Raw genomic sequence first — 24,199 nt, forward strand, 5'->3', positions numbered from 1 at the left:
ACATTTTTATGTTGGAACATTGTGTTAGTAATAACCAGTCTATGTCTTTAGCAGAAATCCAACAGGTATTTGCCATTATCATTAGCTTTGCTCTTTTCTCCAAAGTTTCCCAAAATATTTTTGTATGTCTCACAATCATTTCCTACTCTGCTATTTAGATCCCCAACAAGGACCAACTTTTCCTTTTTCATTGTGTCAGTTGCTTTTTCTAAAGCATCAAAAAATTTCTTCTCCACTTCTACCTTAGTAGAACCTTCTGTGGGACCATAGGCACAAATAAGTCTCATTGTCCAGTTCCCCATTCTGATATTTGCCCACATCGCTCTACTTGATATTGCTTGCCATTCAAGAATATTATACTCGTATTTTATGTTTAATGCTATAACTACATCTTTTTTCTCTGATTGTCATTGCCTGAATATAACATTTTGTATTTATTGCTCAGAAACATCTAACCAGATTTTCTCTTTTTTGTTTCAGTCATCCCTATTACGTCGATCTGGTACTTATCCAATTCCTCAGCTAGTTCCATTTCTTTGCTATTCAGGCTTCGTATGCTGATAGTACCAATCTTGAACTCTGATTTTGGTGTTTCAGGATTTGTTCCAGTAGCTGACTTTTCGCTGTTAGCCTTGGTTCCCTGGCAAAAACAATGGGGACCTTGTTTAACTGGGTGACGTCCCAGCCAACATGAAAATCTGTCATGTTGTACCATTTTATATTTTGGTTTAAGCCAATAAGAATACAATTTGTTTGGCAAAATCCCAAATTATCAACCCATCGTTGCTCGTTCAGTATCCAGGTGGATACCTAACAGGGTGCACCACAAGAAGGTTAGGATTGGACATTAGGTCAGAAGCCCTAGTCAATTCTCTGCATTCCTTTAAAAGCTATGTGGAGGTCTCTCAGTTATACAGCTTTGATCCTTAAGCACCCCACTTACCCCATTCACCACTCACCAAGCAAAAAAAACCTAGTCCACACACCTTTGCTAACCACAATCTTACACAACCTCCAGGGGATGATCTTAATTCTCTCTCTCATCATGTATTGAAAAATTTCTTTTGTGTCATCTTATAGAATCCCTTTAGTAATTTATAAGTTTCTATCATGTCTCCTCTTTTCTGCCTGTTAACTGAACTTTGCAACCCACCCAGCTTCAGTCTATCCTCATAAACTAAAGAGACAAGTCCACAGACCTGTCACCAATTTGGTTACTCGTCTCTGGATCTTCAAGTTAGGATACAACAGCATCATAGCCTTATAACCTCCTTATCTCTGCTCATCAAGGTGTTCTTCAACATCTAAGTATTCCTTTGAGCTGTGTTGTCAACTTTTTGCAGTATGTCCAGTGAACTCCAATTGTCTATCCGCCATCACTCTCAGATCCTTGCAATCTAGTACCAAGTGTAATACACAATATGCAATCTTTTTGCCCCAAAGTGTATAACCTTACATTGCAACATTAAATTGGCAACAGTTATTCTTTTTCCACCTTTATCAATTATTGCCCTCCCCATTTTTGCAATATCAGCAGCCTCCCATCCCCAAAAATCATTCCTTATATCACGGTTTCTCAAACTTTTTCCATGACGGAACACTTCACAAATCCTGAAATTTTCACGTAACACCTTGGTTATTTTGCAATGTATTAATTAATAATTAATTGGTAATTTAGCTGATTTTATTAATTAAAAATTGCTAACTGATTATTAATTAATAATTAATTAAACATCGATTAAAGTTTAATTTAATCGATGTTTTAATTCATTTAATTGATTTAATTAAAGTGTCAATAAACTAAATTAATTTGTGCTGATTTTCATTGGCATATTCTATTCTGATCACCAAATATATTTATAATATTATTATAAGTACTTACGAGTGAATGCAGAATTTTTCTCACGTGTGCTTGTAGTTTTCCCCTCCTTTTGTACATCCTGGAGATCTTTGTAGGCGGTGGATGACTCACTGTCTGTTCTGGCACAAACATCTTCAATAAGAGATTTCTTAATACCAAAATTAAACAAAGTGCCTTGTCTCTTATTCATATTACAATTTAAATCTGTATTCCTAATACTTTAAAAAAAATCATGGCACTCTGGTTTCAGAACAAGCACTTACACACTACAATACGAACTTGCAAAAAAGTATGCAGTATTCATAGATTTGAGAACCGGATACAGACTACCTTGATCGTCAATTTCAGTGGAAAAATTTTCTTTATACTTCTTTGCTGATTGGTCACTGATATTTGCAACACAGATGTTATTTCATTCAGTTTTGAGAACATGTTGCCCATTGTTGTAATCGGCTTGCAGGCAATTTTTACGATTGGTCATAAACAGCGGTATTCTCTTTCCCGATTGTTGAAAGATTTCGATGTGTGGAAATTAACGATAATTCATGAATATTTCCATGTTTAAAAATATGCCACTTGGTCACTGACATTTGCTGCACAGATGTCATTTCCTTCAGTTTTGAGAACAGAGGATATGTCACCATTGTTGTAATCTGCTTGCAGGCAATTTTTATGACCAGTCATAAACAGCGGTATTCCCTTTCCCGAATGTTGAAAGGTTTTGATGTGTGAAAATTAATGATACACATATGTTATTGTTAGGCATTGTTATTAGGTCTTAGCTTTTTGACATATTCACGAATATTATTCTCCTCAGAATATTTTTACTCTAAAATATTTATTCATGAAAAATGCTTAGAAAACTAAAATGACAAATTCCAGAACTTCTCGCGGAACACCAATTCACCTTCCACAGAATGCTAGTGTTCTGCAGAACACAGTTTGAGAAATCCTGCCTTATATCATGGATATGCAAATGAAACAGCACTACAGCAATTCAGAGCCTTTGAGCACTCCATTCACTACACTCACCCTCATTCTCTTAGATTCCACTCTACCATATACTACTCTCAGGTATCTCTCAGTTAGAAATGCCATCAGCTTCATATATATATATTCCCATTTGCTCCAACTTATTTAGTTTTCTGTGCAGTATTCTGTCAGATGCCTTTGCAAAGTCCAACAGTACTACTTCCTTTATCTAATTCTGTTGTCACTGTTATAAAATGTGAGTAAATTATTAAGGGAGGACTTTTTCCAAACCATACTACTTACCATCAAGTATCGTGTTCCTGTGCAGCATTCGTGGGTTCTACCATTAACCATTTTCATTACTTTAACCACCTCCTGAGATACTAATTTTCTGTAATTTGCTACTTCTGTCATGGAGCCACCTTTATGCAATGGAACTTTCCACTCCCTTGAAACCTTACGCAAGCTGAAATTTAAACAACTTGATCAGAAGCATTGCAAGTTCTCTTGCACATCCTCATTGCACATGTGCCTAACATGCCATCTACTCTCACTGCTGTATTCCCATTGATATTTTTTAGTATGCCGAGCACCTTCAGTTCATCTACTTCTTTTCACATCAGAAGGTTCAAAATCTCCACCTGGATGATAAATTCTTGTAGAGATCACTTTGTAACTGAACTATTTCTTCTGCTTTTGTTACTTTCTTACTAAACTGCCACCCTTACTAACCACGTGTTTAGTAAGGGTGGCAGGAAACCACATGCTGGTTTATATTACCTGTATCTGGTGTGGATTAAGAGTGTCATAATCCATGTTGCTGGTTCCTAATTAGCTGGTGAGTTTCAGGTGATGAAGAGGTTGGCTGTTGATGACCTTCTCTATGATTTTTCAGAGCAGTGAGAAGAACAGCAATTTGATATTTGACTTTTATCTCTTTTTTTTGGAATTGGTTGAATATAGGTGAATATCAGGTGAGGCTAAAAGATGTAAAGACATTATGAGAGTTGATACTAGACCACAGTTTTAAATTCTCTCAGGTTAGGATTAGAGATTTGTTGGTAGCCAAATCAGGATTTTGCTACTTTTTATTTCCCTTTAGAAAGATCAGAAGAATCATGAAGTGAGCTCTTCTTGGTATAAAGTGAGGTGATTTGCTGTGGTCATCTCTGCCAAGATGAGAGGAGAAGAGCAGTGCCAGGAGATCAACCAGATCTTTCAGGTGTGATACCACCTAGATGTGAAGAAGGTGACTTTTTTTTTTCCCTTTAGAAAGATCAGAAGACTCATGGAATGAGCTCTTCATGGTATAAAGTGAGGTGATTTGCTGTGGTCATCTCTGCAAAAATGACAGGAGAAGAGCAATGCCAGGAGATCAGCAAGATCTTTCAGTGGTGTGATACCACCTAGATGTGAAGAAGGTGGAAGGGAAAAAATTTTCCTAATGGCAAACTGTATTTTTGTGCTACTGAAGATGAAATGGGGTGTATTGTTGTCAGTGCCCTCCATTCCTCTTCTTTAGAGGAATGGAGAATTCCAATAAATTTCAGTAAATGGTGGTTAACCATATATCATGATATGCAGTGACCAACTGGAGAGGAAACTGGCAGTTCACTCACAAAGGGTAGTAGGCATCCATAAGATGGAAGAACAACCACATATGTTTCTCCAAATCTTTCCATGGCTGTCTGAAGTGGATAAAGCTAGCTGGATGGTTTCCTCTGAATGAGAATGGCAGAATCCATATTAGTGATTACCAATTAACTGATGGCTTTCTAGATAGTGAAGAGGTCGGCTGTTGATGATCTTCATCGCTTTTGAGAGTTGAGGTGAGGGCAACAGGATTTTGTTTACTTCTCCTATCCTGCCAAAGAATGCTAAACCCATCTACTTCAATTATTGTTAGAACATCATTTTCTATCAGCAATGTTTCACTGATGCTAATAATCTTTTAACATGTTTAGGTTATCAGTTTCCACAAACTCATTCTCTCTATTTCTGATATACCTGGCATTTGTTTAGAAAAGCATCAATGGATTATCAGTAATTTTACACCTATTACTCCCCCCCCCCCCTTCCCCAGACTCCATTTAGCTATGTGATCTCATAGATGGATGCTAATGGACCTCTGTGAAGAAGATCAGACAAATCAAATTAGAAGAAACACATGTATAAACCACAGTGAAAATTATTTAATTGTAAATATTTCTAACTTTGCGTTAGAAAAAGAATCTCCACAGGGTATCTCTTTTTTGGATTTACACATCCAAAGAAAAGAAGACGGTTCCATCGCCACGTCCGTCTTTCGCAAGCCTACATTCTCAGGTCGCTACATTCACAATTCTTCTGCTCATCATCCATCTCAGAAATCTGGCATTATTAAATCACTAGTTTCCAGAGCACACAAATTCTGCTCCTCTGAAGAATCTTTAAACCAGGAATTAGAAGTTATCAAAAATACAGCCATCCTAAATGGATATAATCCCAAAACAACTCAAAAAATCATCAGTCACTTCTGCATACATCAAACCAGACAGGAAGAATTGCATAGGATTCCCATACCTTACGTTAAAGGCATCTCTGAACGTCTTTCTAAAATTATGAAGAAATACAATTTTGCCACTACTTACAAACCTATCAACCAAATTTACAACTTATTACCTTCTCCTAAGGACAAATTCTCACCCTTGATGTTACCTGGTGTTTATGAGATTCCATGCTCATGCAAATTATCTTACTTTGGACAGACAGGTAGGTCTGTTCAGAAACGCATCTCGGAACATCAAGACCACATTCGTCGTCTTAAACTGCAGAAATCTGGCCTCTCTCAACATGGAATTGAAAATCCAAACCATAGGATCCATTGGGAAAAGGCTAAACTTTTACATAGATCTTTATTTAAACATGAACGTTTATACAAAGAAAGTTCTGAAGCCCTACTACACAGACCAAACATAAACCACAACAACGTTCTTACTATTCCTAAAGTATGGGAAATTATCATACAAAATTGTGTTAAATAATTAACTTTTTTTTTTTTTGTACTACTTTAGCACGTTATGCACGTTTTCATGAGATTCTATTGTAATCATGCGCCCTAACTGTATGTTATTCCTAATTTTGTTTAAATACTGTACTGATGATGTCCTAAGATACTTAGGATGAAATATTTACAATTAAATAATTTTCACTGTGGTTTATACGTGTGTTTCTTCTAATTATGAACGCACCACAGGTTTCGTTATTTAAAAAAATCAGACAAATCAGCAGAAGATGATTTCATATCCCAACAGTGAAATTCTCCAAAGAATCTTCAGAGGAGCAGACCTCTATAAACAACCTAGGCTCAGCTTGCTCCACCTGTCAGTACCTGGTTAGGGCCCCTACCTAGGATTCAATCCTCTGACAAAGGGAAGCAGCTTTGGCAGTGCTTTGACACAAGGTTGAAGTCTCATGGTGATGGTAAAGCTTATGACTAGAAAATTGCAGATGGCAATACAATTTGTGTCTGTAATACTGCAGAGCAGAAAGCAAATAGAGTAACTACTACTGTATTTTCTCTCCAGACTAACCACCATTCTTTCAAGTCACCCGTTCTTTCTTCTTTTTCTTTTACAGCAAGGAAACACTCATCTAAATTGTTTAATTTCTTTTTCCATCTCATGGATTGCCATCTCATGGAATTCCTCGCTTACTCTCTAGTCTAAATTGGTTAAATATTGTCCAGTATAGATGGCTCCTGTCTTCAGCAGATATGCTAAGGCTGTTCGCCACAGTTAGCAATCTGTTATAGTAGTCTGTTGTGGACTCCTTTTTTTCTTGAGTACATCTTTGCAACCTCCATAGGTTCGGACCCACGCTTCTGACCTTGGAGAACTTGGATATTAGGGTTTCTTTGAACTTGTTATACTCTAAAGTATCTCTCAGTATTGGAGAAGAGTACAAGTAGTTTTTAGCCTTTCCAATTAATTTGTTCCTCACAACGATCAGAAGTTCGAAATCTGACCAATTTCCTATGTTCCTAATTTCTTCTACAAATTTAAAAAATGATAAAAGCACATCTAAGATGAAAAGCCAAACGGCTATCTTTTTATCCCCTTAAATGATAGCACATCATCGTGGTCTTCCCCTGAGAATTGTGGAATGATGACTTGGTGATTAATTGTTCTAAAAAACTCTTTATCACCCAATGTGTTAGTGGCTTCCGAGTTCAAATTATCCACATTCATTTTTGAAAATTTTTTTTGCACAGTATATATATATATATATATATATATATATAATTTCAAAAGTATCTCTAAATTACTGAGTATATATACACTTGTTAATGCACTTTGTTGGCCTTATCTTTTGCAAAACTGATCCAATCCTCTTTATCTAATCTTGGATCTTATCCTGTTGACAACTGCACCATTGTACACGTTTTTTTTTTTTTTTTTTTTTATGGTTGCCTACTGTATATCTTATATGTATCTTATCTACAATATTTCTTTATCTTAATATTTTTTTATTTTCTTTCTTATTCTACCTTAAGTATTTTTTTTTTATGCTGGATCTCCAGCTATTTATTTGTTTGAAGACTGCACCTCTGAAATTCCCCTATAAGCAAAAGAAAGCTTTCATATCCTAGTAGATCAAATAATCACTTATACCCTATCTTAGCCCAGGTTTGCAGTCATGGCAAAAATTACTCGCTTTTTATCTTAAATCACTTCTAATCATTGGGGGTTCCATTATCAGGTCCGAATAGCATTTTTAAGATCAGTGCATTGCAAAAGATTGAATCGGACAACTATTTTTATCAACAATAACAATAAGTTTAATTTCAGATCTAATAATTGTACATATCACATGAAATCACAAGATTCATTTATGAATGGTAATTCTTTCTCAATCACTCAACTTGGTTTCTAGTATATTCTTTTGCACTTACTTAGTTAGACTTTCAACAAGCATACTTTATATTGCAACTATCAGGAAGTTATACACATAACATGAATTCGTTAAGTGCACTTGACATTCCTAATTTAGCTTCAATCAAAATACAACATACATGTATGCAAAATATATCTCTCAGAATCTCATTCCTTTCAAACACTTAATCATAATGTAGGCGATTATATTTATACAATCCACCTCATTGAGTTTCAAACATTCCAATGATATGATTTCAGGAACATACTCTATCATAAAATTCAATCATAAGTACACATATAATTAATCAAAGAAATTTCAATAGCTCAATATTTACTCCGAGGGAAATTAACTGCTTTCATGCTTCACTCATTAGCGATTACACACATTTACTAGAAATGTTAACACTCTAAATACTATCTCCTTAAACTAGACAATTTAACAGTTTGATAGGGAATTCTTTCTTAATTCATAAACAATTAATGAATAGATAGACTCACATGGGTCTCTTCCTATCTTGCTTGTGTCTTCTGTCCTTTTTTTTTTTCTTATTCCGGCGCTTGAGGGGGGTTTCTCTCCTCCGTTCCATGTTTTGGAATTCTCCTCGAAACGGTAAAAGGCACCGATGAATAGTCGCGGCAGCTGGCAGGATATAGGGTAGGCTTTCCGGCGTCTTGAACTGGCCGGTGAAGGATTTCTGTGTAGGTCGGGTCATGCACTTACTCGACTTCAGGACCAATACGGAAAGATTTCTCCTTAACTTATCGCCTCTGGATATCTTCAACTGTGACTGAAGCGGCTATCGGTGGATGAGTCTCTCCGTCTTCACCACCGGAACTTACGGCACCTCTTGATCTCAGTCTCTCGTGGATGAATCACTCAGGATGAAGAAAAGGGAGCCCTTCTCATCTCAGAACCAAACCTTTTAAACACCAGTGTCCCTGCACCTTGGATTAAGTTTTTGGGAACCCTAACATTCCCGTGCGAGTCTTGCTAGTAGTTTTCAGAACCCTGGATAATATTTCTCGAATAATCGCCGGCAAACTTACTTTCTTCCTTTACCTCCTTAATCCTGCCTATGGGCCTTTTCTTTTGATTTGCTCTTTCAATATTGACCTTGAAGGTCACCTGCGACGGGACTTGCAAACAATTTTCAAAAGATATGCCGAATTTTGGGTGATGCTCTTGGTTTCAATACTTCTACATCCCATCTTAAACAATGAGCGAGTTAATTCCCTTTGGGCTTATTTTGCTCTTTATACAGATAGCTTTACATAGAGAAATAAAATATACATTTGTACAAGAAAATTTAGATAAATTCCTACTGTAAAAAGTTGATGTCTTAGATAATTTATTTTGGCAACATCGAATTTTTACACTCCCACTATTTTCTGTAGAACTGCTCCAACATTGATCCTATAACAACCCCTTACCAACTTGTAGATCTCTATCATATCTCCCCTTCTTCCTCCTGTCCACCAGACTCTACAAATTACATCTTCTCAATCTTTCCTTATACTTTAACATTCCAGAGGTCAGAAACTACTTTAGTCAGTTGCCTTTGGACCCTTTCTAACATCTCTTCATCCTTCTGAAAACCAGGTGACCAAATCTGGGCACAATAGTCCATGTGTGGCCTAATCAAAGCCTTATACAACAGAACAAACATTGTCTCAGCAGAGTCCAGCAAATACCATTGTAGATTCATTTCTCTTATTACACTCACTCGTAACTTTATCATAAAATGATAAGATTAGTAAAGCAAGACTTTTCCTTAACAAACCCATGCCATTCATTGCTGAGTATCAGCTTCCTTTTATCTGTTCCATAATCCACACTTTATCTGCTTTTCAAAGACATTATCATTCTAGAAACTAATGATTATAATTTCTTACATTGTGTTTTGGCATAATCCTTCTATAATAGAACTGTCATAACCTCTTTCAATCCTTTTGAGATCCTGCTTACGTTAAGGCTTAAACAGCCCAGTAAAAGCCATTATCAGGGACATTTTCTTGCAAATTCCATTAACAGACATGTTTGTATTGGGCTCAAAATTTTACAGTACAAGTTAGGATAGAGATAAACAATTACAATCTTTAAAGGTACTCGCAGCATAATCATAAAACAAAAATTATACGTTAACTGCAGTAATAAACTTTCATGAAAAGTACAAATATTTCATACTGAAGATAACAGTACAAGTAACAAGTAAGCAAGCAAACTGCCCACACATGGTGCTAATTTGCTGTAGGTCTTGTGACCTTTCATGTATGGGTCAGACATTTAAAAAAAAAATCAGAGCAGGAATACAAGGTGCATACAACAGTTGGTTTACTAATTAAAAAGGGTGATGTGTGCTATAAATTAATATAAAAAAATATTAAAGTTATTTTTGATTCTTCAACAGACCACAAAGTTCCAGTCCTTTATATTTTGTTATCTCTGACCCAACTGGTAGAATTTTGAAGACGTTTCATCTTAAACCCACATGTTTTCCTATCAACAAAATATCTCATCTGTTGTTATCTACAGAAGACAAACACTGTCGCCTCTATCATAGCTGGTGTTTATTATATCCCTTGTGAATGTAATTTGGCACACTTTAGGCAGACAGGCCATTCTGTGGAAAAAAAGAATTAATGAACATCAGTACTACATTGAATACTTGGAACCTCTAAAGTTTGATGTTGCACTGCATAGCATTGGTATTAAACACAATCTTCTGTGGGATGAAGTCTATCTTCTCCATAATGGCTTTTCAAAGCAAGTTGGGAAGTCATTTCACATCGGCTTAACCAAAGGATCTGGTGTTTACCAGCCTTGTGAATGTAATTTGACATACTTTGGGCAGACAAGTTGTTCTTTGAACAAAAAAAAAAGAAAAAGAAAAAAAGAATTAATGAACATCGGTAATACTACATTGAATACCTCAAACCTCACGTGTGTGGTCTGCCACAGCATTGTATTGATACTAAACACAGTATACCTGTGGGTTGAAGCTCCGCTTTTCTATAATGGCTTTTCAAAGACAGTTGTGAGGCCCTTTTACATCAGCCTAACCTGAATCGGAATGATTCTCTCTCTCTCTCCCCCCCCATAAAAGTTTGGGAGATTCTTATGTAAATATCAAAAATAGTTCTGCTATTATTTATTTATTTTTAATATTAATTTCTAGCAAGTGGCAACTGTTTTTAATTAGTAAACTAATTGTTTTGGTGCCTTTTATTCTTCTTTCATTTGCTTGTTGTTTGTTTCCACATATTGATGATGTACTGTTATTTTCAGTACAAAATATTTGTACTTTTCATTAAAGTTTATTACTGTGGCTATCATGTAATTTTTATTGTTTTATATCAGCTACAAAGATACTTGATAAGTGACAGGCTTTAATGTTCTTCTAGAATGTGTAGATATTCTCCCCAGACTGCAGGTGTGAATCACCTGTCATAAAGATTTTGTGAATGCTTTAAACAGTTCTTTAATTTTATAGCTCGAGATTATATTCCTCCTTATTGGGTGTTGAAGAAATACCATATTTGGTGTCTAGAGTAGGATTTCCAGATTATTTAACCTTTAGCCCACCTATAGCGCTCAACTTGCTATTGGTTTGCAACCTTTCACGAATGAGATCCGTTAAAAAATCAACAGAAAAACCTTACATTGTGTGGGATAGTCGCAGATGATTGAAATCGCAGATTAAATACTTGGTCACAGATTATCTAAGCTGGAAATATTACTTTGGAGGCAGCCAAACATAGTTTTATGAAAATGATCTACTGTCTAAATCATTTGAGCAAACTTAATAAATATCCACTGATGGAGAGTTTTAACATCACATTATTTGTGGGATTTAAATTTTCAGTTTGCTAGTGACAAAACAAAGGTTTTATCTATCCAGTCATTAATGGCAACAGAAAGAAAGGTAACAGCTCGTTATACATAGGAGGTACTATCTAAAAGAAGCCATACTGTGCTGGATACTCAGCGACAGATTGAGTTACAGTCTCATGCCACCAGGTGTTGGTGGCATGGACATTGTTGAGTCAGCCTGTCCTGTGGTATTGAGCTGTGTGCACTAGAACTTGCGTAATGTGTATTATTCTTATCCTGTGTTTTGCTGTTTTGTGATTTCACCATGAACTCGAAATTGGAACAAAAGGAGAAATGTAATATTTGTGTAAAACTGGTGAAATCTGCCACAGAGACCCTTGAATTACTTCATAAGGCACATGAAAATGAAGCTATGAGCTGAACTCAGTGTTTTGAGTGACACTTGCATTTGAAGAAGGGCAGAACCACCTTGGAGGACTACCATCCACTAGCACAACCTACAATGTCGAAAAAATTTGACAGATCATCTGTGCAGATTGATGCATCACCATCCAGGAAGTTGCTGACAGAGTTGAGATTTCATATGGAGCAGCTCAAGCAATCATCATGAGAGATTTGAGCATGCATCATGTTGCTGCCAAGTTTGTTCCCTGTCTCTTGACTTCTGACCAGAAAGAGCACCATGTGAATGTCTGTCAAGATCTTCGTCAAAAGACAATTGATGACCTAACTTTCATCACAGGGGACAAGACTTGGGTTTACAGCTACAGTAATCATCACAGTGGAAGAATCCACATTCCCCAAGACCGAAGAAGGTAAGGCAAGTCAGGAGTGCGACAAAGAGCATGTTGATCATCTTTTTCGACTTGAAGGGAATTGTGTATAGAGAACTTGTCCCTCCAGTCAAATGGTCAATGCAAAATTCTACTGCAATATTTTAAGGCAGAGAAGGCATTCGTTGCAAAAGACTAGAACTGCCGCTAAGCTATAACTGGCTCCTCCACCACGACAATTCTCCTTCCTGCAGCGCCTTAACAACACAAGAGTTTTTGGTGGTCGTCCTGCATCTTCCTCCTCCTAACTCACCAGATTTAGCCCCTTGTAACTTCTTTTTCTTTCCAAAAATGATATTGAAGCTGAAAGAGTGGCAGTTTGACATAGTTAAGGAGATCCAAGATGAATCACAAGCAGTTCTTGATGCACTTCAAAAAAAACTTCCAGGAAGCATTTGGAGCCTGGAAAAAGCAGTGGGATTGCACCATTGAACTTGGAAGGGGACTACTTTGAAGGGATTGAGCTCAAATTTAAATTGGGTAAGTTGTAAAGATTTTATTAGCCTAGTCCAGTCTCTCAAGTGCACTTGTTGGCCTAATGTAGCTTAATTTCCATGATTAAGCTAGAACTGAAATCTTCTTCCTATGCATATGTATACTTTCATTACTACAGTCATTTGGTTTAACTTTTAAGTATTGTTTTGTTCTTTAATTTAATTAGTTTTGCTGTAGCTGAGTGTGAGCCTTCTTCAAGTTCCATCTTGTTTTTCAGTTCTGTGTGAAATGTGCAGGAATAAAAATATCATAGAATAAACAAATGCTAATTATTGATTCCTTCATTTGGAACTAAAAATTAGTGCTGCACCATCCCGTATATGACTTTTTAATCTCTCACTTTAATAATATTACACCTGTTGACAGTGTTGATTTTGATCTGAAGTCACAGTAATTAATCTTTAAATGAGATAGATAAGATCATTATAAATTAGGTCTGCCTGCCTGTAGTTTGTCCCCATCAGAGCTCAGCATGATGCCTTCAACAAATTGTGATGTCACTGGAAAAAATTATCTGATCACCATTGGTTTACTCAGGCAAGTAGATTAACTCTTAGCTGTGATTCTTATGCTCTTATTTAATATTATTTTGTTTATTTGTTTTTATTTAATGTCCAATATTTGACAATGGAGATGCTTATTTGGTTGTTGATTCTTTATTTATTTATTATTTTTTGCTATAACATTTGATTGTGCATCTAAATTATACTTAAATCGTATTATTTTATTGTGCAATAAAAGACTGATATAGCCTGCTTAAGTATATACTACAAATTTATATATTATTATTATTGTTGTTGTTATTATTAAGAGAGAGACCTCCAGTCAGGACTCATTGAGGAAGGCGACATACTACATGCACCAGCTATCATATTTATTCTTGAATTCATTTGCACTGATTTCACTCACAACATCCAATGACAATTTATTTCAAGTCACACACCACCCTGTGAGAGAAAAACCTAGCCTTCATCCCCTTCTTAGCGGCATTTATTCTCAGCTTCCAAGGATGGCCTCTTGTTTTTTCCCCACCCTCCATAAATTGAAAAATTCCATTAACTGAAATCCTGTATGACCCTGTTAGAAGTTTGTAAGTCTTAATCATATCACCTATCTTTCTTCTGCTTGCTAGTTTCTGCAGTCTACAAATTCTCAATCTATCTTCATAATCAGTATTCCACAATCCTGATATCATTTCTAACACTCTCCTTTGCACTCTCTCTCCACTAGAATCACAGAAACCATGAGACCAGACCTGTGTGCAATACTCCAAGTGAGGTTTTATTAAGGCCTTGTGAAGAGGCAAAATGACATCCTTATCTTTACACGTGAATGTTCATTTCAGCACTGCAATTATCTTTTGAATCATATTTGCAATCTTTGGTACATGGCTCCTCAACTTCAGTTTCCTATCTAATAACATTCCAAGATCCCCTAACCTGATCACTTTCTTCTAGCATTATCCCACCGATATAATACGATATTGGATATCTAATCACACCTTACATTTATTAAGATTAAAATGACATCCATTTTCCCATGCCCACAATTCCAGCCTATTCAAATCATTCTGCAAGTACTGCGTATCAGCAGCATTCCTGATTACATTACCTATCTTTGTATCACCAGCAAATAGCTGTATATCATTAATGTACAGATTGAATAACAGTGAACTAGTGGCATGCCACAGTGTTTTGTTCTTGTGACACTACTGTTTAATTTGTTCATTTATGATATAGGGAAGGATATGAGAGAAACTTTTCCATTATTTGCCGATGGTGCTACAAAGTTGGATAGAGCAATAGTTAATACAGATGATGTCAAAATTTTGTAGGATGATTTGGATAGATTGGCAGAATGGATAAAGGAGAATGGATGTCAGTTTAATGTATCAAAGTATAAGGTTATGCATTTTAAAGTAAAAAGATTACCAGCTGTATACCACATAGGCGGAACTGTACTCTGGGAAATTGACAAAGCCAGAGACTTGGGATTATTAGTGGATAGGGAGTTAAAGATTAGGGGGTGCATAGCAAAAGTGGCTAAAGCAGCTCATCAGATCACTTTGTTACTGAAAAATACTTTGACGAGCAGAGACAAGCAGGTTATTGTTCCTCTTTATCGAGCTTTGATAAGACCCCATCTTGACTACTGCATACAGATCTGGGCACCAGAGTTTCTTGATAATGAGGAGAAGGTGGAGAGGATCCAGATGCGAGGGACCAAAATGATAGCAGGTCTATGGAATGAACCTTAAAAGAACAGGTTGAAGATTTTTGAGTTACAGAAACTGGTTGATAGGCAAAAAAGGGGTGATATTATTGAGCCATACAAATTACTAAGGTGTTTTTACAAGATTAATTCAGAGGAAATCTAAAAATTTTCCAGAACAGGTGTGTTGCTGGGAGAACTAGGAGGCATCCATGGAAACTGTAGTTATAAAGGATGTTAAAAGTAGGTTTTTTTGCTTGGAGAGTGGTGAATGAGTGGAATAGGTTGCCAGAGTCTATTGTGGGTGCCATGACTGTGAATGAGTTCAAAGCAGAGTATGATAGATACTGTGCAAGTGTTGGATAGTTCTTGATATGCTGTTTAGGGCCTCCCTCGATGAGTCTAAGGACTCCTTAGAGTTGCCCCTAATAATAAGTAACGAATTATCAATATTGCAATATTCCCTTATTTATACCATTGCACTGTTTTATGTATAACATCATGCAGCTCTTACTTTTTCAAATCAGTTGCGTTCCACTTTGTAATAAGTGTTGCCACTGATGATGGTCTGTAATATTCAGGTTGAAATATATGGTCTTAAATAAATAGTATTACTTATCCCTTGTGTTTTTTAATATTTTTTGAAGAAACCTCTCGTGACACAAGTATTTCTTAAATTTACAACAACAACAAAAAAAAAAGTGTTGTGCAAGCAAGCATACATATGTGAATGCTAAATGCTATTAACTGTTATTAAATGACATTAAAAATAACTTTTATTTATGATGAAGTTTGTTGTTTTGCCTTATCATAAACATGACCTTGTGGCTTGAAGCTCATAGCAAGCGAGGAGAATTATGGTTTGTGTGTGTAGAAGGGGAGGTATTATTCCTGGAAGCTGAGTAGAAATTTAGCCAAAAAACATGATTCTTCTTATAACTTGAGGTGAAGAAATCAAATAAGTTACCAGTAGGCACTGTGAGTGTGCCATTAAATGTTTTTAAGAAGAGACATAAAAATGTCAAAAGTTTATTTTTCACTTGGTTAGACTATAATAAATTTAGTTTAATCCTTTATCCAAGTGTGAGCAAACAAAGTTTGCGCCTGAAAGTGTCTTCAAGACTGGGGTCAGCTAGTACAACACTGGGCAACTTGTAGCAAAGGTGGACCAAGCTAACATCACTCCTATCTCAGTATCTCCCATAATGCAAAAACACACATCTCCTTGCGGATGTGTATAATGTTATGTGTTAAGGGAAGGGCCATTATCCAGACTAGTTTCGACCTTTATTGAGGTCTCTTCAGTGGGAGCGAGGCCCAGACGTGGAGATACCAGGCAGAAGCAATAGCGAGGTCATCTTTACCTATAGGAGTTGCCAAAAGGTGTGCCACCTTTTTATTAAATTACTCTGGATTTAGAGAAAGAGTGAAAGTTTATTTTTCACTTGGTTAGACTATAATAAATTTAGTTTAATCCTTTATCCAAGTGTGAACAAACAAAGTTTGCACCTGAAAGTATCTTCAGGACTTGGGTCAGGTAGTGGCCCTTCCCTTAATGCATAACATTATACATATCTGCAAGGAGATGTGTTTTGCATTATGGGAGATACTGAGATAGGAGTGATGTTAGCTTGGTCCACCTCTGCTACGAGTTCCCGGTGTTGTACTACCTGACCCCAGTCCTGAAGATACTTTCAGGTGCAAACTTTGTTTGCTCACACTTGGATAAAGGATTAAACTAAATTTATTATAGGCATAAAAATATTTAAGCATTGTACTCGTGTGATCTACAAAGGGCCTTTCCTCATTGTTTCCCAACTACCTGGAGATGCCCATATATAATAAGTATTATAGTGTTTTACACCATAATTTTATAATGAATTTGTACCAAAAGTTACTATTTTACACTATTATATGATTACAACAACAAGATCTCTGTATCCTTACACAAACTGAAATAAGTTCTGTTTTCCTAGATGGTGATCCTAACCATCTTTCATCTATTGTGGAATACATCTCTAAATTCCTTTGATGTGCACATTCAATAGGTGGGTGTACAGGACACCACAATAATATTATGTGAAAAGTTTACGTTATCACTCATTTTCTGTCAACAGTTTGACTTCCAAATTAGCAAATTAGTCTGTTATCTTTCAGTACTATTTAAGGTTTTTCATATCTTATATTTCGGTCTTGGCACAGCTAACTGCATCAATCCACCTAGATTTTGGTGCTCCTTGGGATCTATTTCCTGACATCTACTTTGCTAATCTTTTTTTTTTCCATTCTTTTTAAGTGACCATACCACCTGATATTAGCTCTGTTCATATATTCCTGAATACTAATAATGTCAAATTCCATCCTAATATGATTTTACTATTGATGTCATCTGTTCACTTAACTAATTTTCCTCAGAACACTCATATCTACGGTCTCGTTTTTTTTTGAGCAAGCGTTTTACTTCTAATCCAGCTCTCAGATCCATAAGTTAAGATTGTTTCGATGAGCATTCTGGTATGCAGCTAATTTCGTGTTTTGGCTTATTTTTTTCTTATTTCCATATAAATATATTCAATTGACTCTCTACAATACCAGCTTTGTTTATTCTGTTATCTATTTCCATATTTTCTATTTTCATAACATCTTCAGTTTTGATATCAGGTTTAATGTCACTTTCCTTTAATGTGATCCATATAGGTGATGAATTGCAGTATAACAGTGGAGATAATATGCATTCTTGTCTTATACTTGAAATATCAACCCATCTTCTTATACTTCCTTCTGTACTAATCGCTGATGTACAACATAAATGTAGACTGTATTGCTCTGTATGATATTCCACTTACATTGCCATCTTGTCTTATGCCTTTTCCAGATCTGCAAAACAAATACAGATCCTTTTTATATTCCCATGGTTTCTCAACTATATGTCTTAAACTGAAAATCTGATCCTGACAACATTTTGTATACCTGAACGCAACTTGTTCTTTTTGAAGATTTATTATTATTACACAACACCTCCAGGGAGTCCCAAGACTCATCGAGGGAGGGCACCTGCTCTACAACTGTCTCCACCATTCAATCTGCCAACTACAACGAACCACAACTACTATCATCATCTACACCAACGCTATCAACTGCCCATCATCACCACAAGTATTTCACAGACATTCACAACATCCATCCCCACATTGGGATTCGAACCTGCAGCCTTTTGGCTGGAGAGCGCACTCGGCCAACCAGGCCCCACAGATTTTCTTAGCCTCCTCTTCTCTAGTATGCTTGCCATGAATCTCACCTGGAAACACTCACTAGGGAAATTCCTCTGTAATTTTCACTATAGTCCATTTTATTTCTGTTTTTTATAGATGGTACTTTGAGAGCTCTATTTCAGTCATCTGGAATTTGGCCTTCTGAATTATGCAGTTTTAACTTGAAATACAGAAAATAGAAAATGCAAGTCATATTATTGTGCTGATTTAGCAATTAGCTCATAGCATTATCTAAGCCTTTAAAAATTAAATGAGTGCAATTTATAGTGATCATGAATAACTACAGGCACACAGTTTTTGAAATAATGTCACTAACAGGTTAGGTATGTAATACTCACATAGTATTGGAAAATTCTAAACTGTAATGTTTTTTACAAGTATTAAGGGGTGGGAAGTGTGTTGATGAAATAATTCTAGAACGATACAAAAATTTCCTTGAATGAGACTAATTACACAAATCCTTAAAAAAGGTATCAGGAGTTGTAATGAAATCATTTAGTCAGGATAAAAAATAGTTTTTAAACAAGAAAGACAAATGAGTGTTTGCTGTTAGAAATTTCAAATAGCATACAGAATTTGCTCGATTTATTCTAGTTATACTGAAAAGCCACGATTTTGTTAGTGGATATTTGTACACTAACAAACTTTTATATATAGCATATTTTATTATATGCTATATATAAAATTTATAGCATAAAAAATATGCTATATATTTTTATTATAGCATATTTTATGGTTCATTGACCAGATAGCTGTTTTAGACACCACTGGGTTCCTTAAGATAACAAATATGAGATAAGATAAGAAACTGTCAATTGAGCAGTTTTTAATGCCATTATCAACTGCAAATATTTGCAACTACAAAACACTTTTGGATAATATGCAGACCTTTAACCATCTTCTACAACATGAACACATGTCACAAAATGCAAAACAGTGAATGGAACACTGAGAATGAAGATTTCGATTGGTAAAATTTCCAAAATAATTTTAGATAACCTTAATAGAGTAATACACGGTGATCGGCACTCATATTTGTAAATTTAGGGACACAAAAACACACGTGTTGAACAGATTATTTTATTAATTACTAATAAAATAAAACAAAACTTGACGTTTCGACCCCTATATCGAGGTCATCATCGGAAGAATACAACTGTATAAGGAACCAAGCTACATGCTCATGCTCTGTATACCGGTAAACTAAATCTACATAGTTAATAAATCCTTTTTCCTAGCCTGACCTCTAGTGATAATAAAATAAATTAAAAAAAAAAAAAAAAAAATATATATATATATATATATATATATAAATACAACTACAGTAAACTGCTAAAGTCCTCATGTATTAATATTCTTCTGGATAGTTCTGATTGTTATAAAATGATTTCTTTCAGTTGCTGTTGAATGTTACAAACACTTCATCAGGTTGTCTTCTTGTAGTGGGATTTTTTCTAAGGTTAGTTTAAGTTGTTATACAGGTTGTAGATGGGTCCTCCACATTCTTGGAATGGTTAGGCCATCATTTTTGTTGAGATTTGGGTTGTGTTTGAGCATTTCACATGACTCTTTAAATTTTCTCTCAAACCAGGTTTTGGTGCGGTGTAGGGACTCAGTATTTTCCCAGTCAATTCTATAGTATGTTTGGAGTGCGTGGTCAGAAAGGCCGGTTTTACCAAAATGGAGTATTTAATGTGTCATTTGTGTTTGTCTTGTCTGATTGGGATAGTTCGTCCTGTTTCCCCTATGTATGGTATGTTACATGTGCATTGTATTTTGTATACCCCTGGGTGTGCTAGGTGTGGAAGAGGATCTTTAGAAGAACTGAGTAGGTGTCTTAACTTATTTGGGGGGTTTAAAGGTGGTTTTAATGTTGTATTTGCGAAGTGTTCTGTCTATTTTTGCAGAAATGCCTCTAACATAAGGAATGGCAATAGCATTCTTGAAATTGATTTTTTATCACTGTTTATGCAACTGAAGTCTAATGGAAATCTGCTAATTATTTTTATTTATTTATTTATTTTTTATGTGCAAGTTGTTTTTATTTGAATTGCCATTCCTTATGTTAGAGGCATTTCTGAAAAAATAGACAGAACACTTTGCAAATACGACATTAAAACCACCTTTAAACCCCCAAATAAGTTAAGACACCTACTCAGTTCTTCTAAAGATCCTCTTCCACACCTAGCACACCCAGGGGTATACAAAATACAATGCACATGTAACATACCATACATAGGGGGGAAACAGGATGAACTATCCCAGTCAGACAAGACGAACACAAACGACACATTAAATACCTTCATTTTGGTAAAACCGGCCTTTCTGACCACGCACTCCAAACATACCACAGAATTGACTGGAAAAATACCGAGTCCCTACAACACACCAAAACCTGGTTTGAGAGAAAATTTAAAGAGCCATTTGAAATGCTCAAATACAACCCAAATCTCAACAAAAATGATGGCCTAACCATTCCAAGAATGTGGAGGACCCATCTACAACCTGTATAACAACCTAAACTAGCCTTAGAAAAAATCCCACTACAAGAAGACAACCTGGTGAAGTGTTTGTAACATTCAACAGCAACTGAAAGAAATCATTTTATAACAATCAGAACTATCCAGAAGAATATTAATACATGAGGACTTTGGCAGTTTATTGTAGTTGTATTTATATATATATATATATATATATATATATATTTTTTTTTTTTATCACTAGAGGTCAGGCTAGGAAAAAGGGTTTATTAACTACGTAGATTTAGTTTACCGGTATACAGGACAATGAGCATGTAGCTTGGTTCCTTATACAGTTGTATTCTTCCGATGATGACCTCGATATAGGGGTGGAAATGTCAAGTTTTATTTTATTAGTAATTAATAAAATAATCTGCTCAACACGTGTGTTTTTGTGTCCCTAGATTAATAGAGTAATGATTATCTTCATCTGTGTGTCTAGTAAGTGTTGTATTAAAATTTTGTCATTTTTTTCAATTATACATGTAATCTTAATCTACATGTTAATTGTTAATATGTGAGAAACAGCAGTCTTTTGGAATATTTTTTATCCATTCTACAGAACAATTCTCATGTTTCAGAACTCGTTACACATCAGTACTACTATGGAGAAGGGGTGGGGATGGTTGGCAAGTGATTTAGAGAGAAAGGAGGAATTTGTTCTTGTATTTTTTTCTCTACCCACTACCTTTATGCTATATCAGGCTTTCTTGTGTTAAATAATGCACAACATAATTGATTTTTTATCACTGTTTATGCAACTGAAGTCTAATGGAAATCTGCTAATTATTTTTATTTATTTATTTATTTTTTATGTGCAAGTTGTTTTTATTTGAATTGCTAGAGTGATTGTTATACTTGTTAAATTTTCTTATGTCAATGCATTGTCCTTATCTAAATTGTTTTTTATATATATTTCTAAGGTGAAAACGATGATGATTGCAGTGGAATATGGTTTGGAAAGACAAAAGCAACAAACACTACTGATTTAGAGCAGTCAGAGCCTTCAAAAAAATCTTATGCCCATAACAGACCTATTCTTCGGCGGATTGCTCATGCAAAATCATTTCCTTCTCCTTCGGGTCATCAAGAAGGTAAAAAAGTTGTTAGATTTGCAGACTCCTTAGGTCTGGAACTAGAATCTGTACGTTTTATTTGTAAGGGTGACATTTCACAGATTGATTCAGCATATGTATATAATAAAGAGAAATCCTTTGATTACAATAACAGTGATATTCAGTTAGTCCCATTGTTTTCCTTTGCATCACTTAAAAATGACTTCATGGAGCAGGTGAGGCAGAAAAAGGTTTGTCTGCATAGTGTAAGCACAGCAAATGGATGTGTTTATGGACTCATTACTGTTGATAATATTAGTTTTCACAAAACACTATTTGTAAGATATACAGTTAATTCCTGGGTTTCACATCATGATATTGATTCTTTTTATGTAGAAGGCTCCAGTGAGTGTAACACAGATAAGTTCTCATTTACGTTGTACTGTGATCCCCATGATCTATACAGTAAAGGGCATAAACTTTATTTTGCTATTTGCTATTTAACAGAAGACAATCAGGAATTCTGGGATAATAATAATGGCAGAAATTACTGCTTGAAAAGTGAAGTTAAAAGTGTTTCCAAGAATAATCACAGTTGGGTTCATTTTTTGTGATGTCATCAGACACAAATGTGAAATTAGCCATCAAGTTGATAACTCTAATAATGTGTCGTGCAGTGCAATTGGATTGTGGTTTGCTAATGTCTGTTGTACTGTTCATCTTAAATACCTACTAAGACATTATCAGCTGTAATTTCTGGAATTGGTGTGAGTTGAACCTGTTTTTTTTTTTTTTTTTTTTTTGTGTGTGTGTGTGTTTTAACTATAGCCTAAAATTAAAAAAAAAAAAGTATGGGTTATCTGCATTGTTGTAAAAGTTTTATTTTACACATTTCATATATATTGAAATTCATAATTACTTGAACTACTTGTAGTTTCATGTCTATATACATAATCTCATTTCATCACTCATAATTAAATTACAGATTTATATTATTATAATAAAAAATATCTCTGTATAAAGATATTCATTAAGTAATGAGACAGTTTATATTGAATATTGTACACAGTGCTGTAATTAGGCAGGTGCAACGGGTGCACTGGCACAGGACCCAGAACGAGGGGGTAGGACTGCAATGGGGTATCAAAAAAATGATCAGTATTATATTTTCAAATTTTAAATTTTGCTACCATTGAGGCCAATTCTTAAACAAATAAGAATTTTGCTTATAAATATTATTGATATCATATTTTTTGTTGTTTTATTTTATTTTTTCCAAAAAAAGGGGAGGCCAGAAATAAAATCTTGCACTGGGCCAATGAAAAGCTAGTTATGGCACTGATTGTACGTATTACATTTTGACGGGATTATAACAAAGTACCTAGCTGGATCACATTAATGCTTTCTGATATTTGAGTATTGCAAGAGAGTATTGAGTATTGCTTATGTATACTCAGGCGTCACTCTTCTTTTATTCTGATAAATATGGGATTACAGTATTTTAAAAGTGGAATTAAATAGTTTAAAACCTCTGCTCTAGAGTGAAGCATGATACTGTGTCAAGCTACTTTGAGCGTAGCAGGGTAGTGGTCTCTCACTGTGCAGTGAAAATTGTCTCCCACTTAAATTGAATCTGTAGCTTGTTGGGTGGACAGCAGAAATGCTGTCTTGGTGTTAACCATACCAATGTTTGGATTTTTATAAGGAAAGCTATTTACAGCACAGAAAACTTTTCCACTTATGAATAACACACAGAATCAAGCATGTTTTCATCAAGAAACAGTAACCAGTTTATGAATAAGAAATGCAGAAATTGCATTGCAGACTAGATATTGCTCATTAGTAATATATCAGAACATGCTGATGTGCTTGTGTCATCTGTGTTATATAGAGTAAGATCATTATTAGAAAGATTTTATGTGAATCTCACCCATGAAATGTAAACCTGTTGTACATTAGGACCATAGGTGAACTTAAAGTTAGATCATTTGGAAACACTGCTCTAGAGACCAAACATACTTTTGCACCAGGTGATGAAATTCAACTATCACCTAAAGTCGTTCAAAAACTTTCATACTTACATTGGAGTTCATGTCCATGGTCTAATTGGGTGGAAACAGAAATTCTATCCACTAAGCCAAATATCCACTTGATGTTGGAACAATGTTTTTGTTTTGTTTATGTAAATAGCCAACAACCATATAAATAGTGCAATGATATCCTAACAATTCCC

General features: G+C 35.2%; 2 protein-coding genes across 4 annotated transcripts in view; both read left to right on the forward strand.

The window, feature by feature from the left end:
• Positions 1-22,825, forward strand: part of LOC150096918 (glycogen-binding subunit 76A-like) — a 43,521-nt gene extending 20,696 nt beyond the window's left edge. The window contains exon 2 of the mRNA XM_090408041.1: positions 21,835-22,825. Within this exon, the coding sequence (XP_090264167.1) occupies positions 21,835-22,580 (746 nt within the window). The 3' untranslated portion in view covers positions 22,581-22,825. The remainder of the gene's footprint in view (positions 1-21,834) is intronic.
• Positions 21,898-24,199, forward strand: part of LOC150096919 (uncharacterized) — a 68,285-nt gene continuing 65,983 nt past the window's right edge. The window contains exon 1 of one of the 3 annotated variants that reach the window (XM_090408039.1): positions 21,898-22,005. The gene's annotated coding sequence lies outside the window, so the exon portion shown is untranslated. Of the gene's footprint in view, positions 22,006-22,599; positions 22,734-24,199 lie in introns of those variants that run through there. The other 2 variants (XM_090408037.1, XM_090408040.1) reach the window with 2 other exon arrangements.

This window comes from Typopeltis vanoorti, chromosome 18, assembly GCF_054136105.1.
Source record: "Typopeltis vanoorti isolate ZY-2024b chromosome 18, IOZ_Tvanoo_1.0, whole genome shotgun sequence".
Taxonomy (NCBI): domain Eukaryota; kingdom Metazoa; phylum Arthropoda; class Arachnida; order Uropygi; family Thelyphonidae; genus Typopeltis; species Typopeltis vanoorti.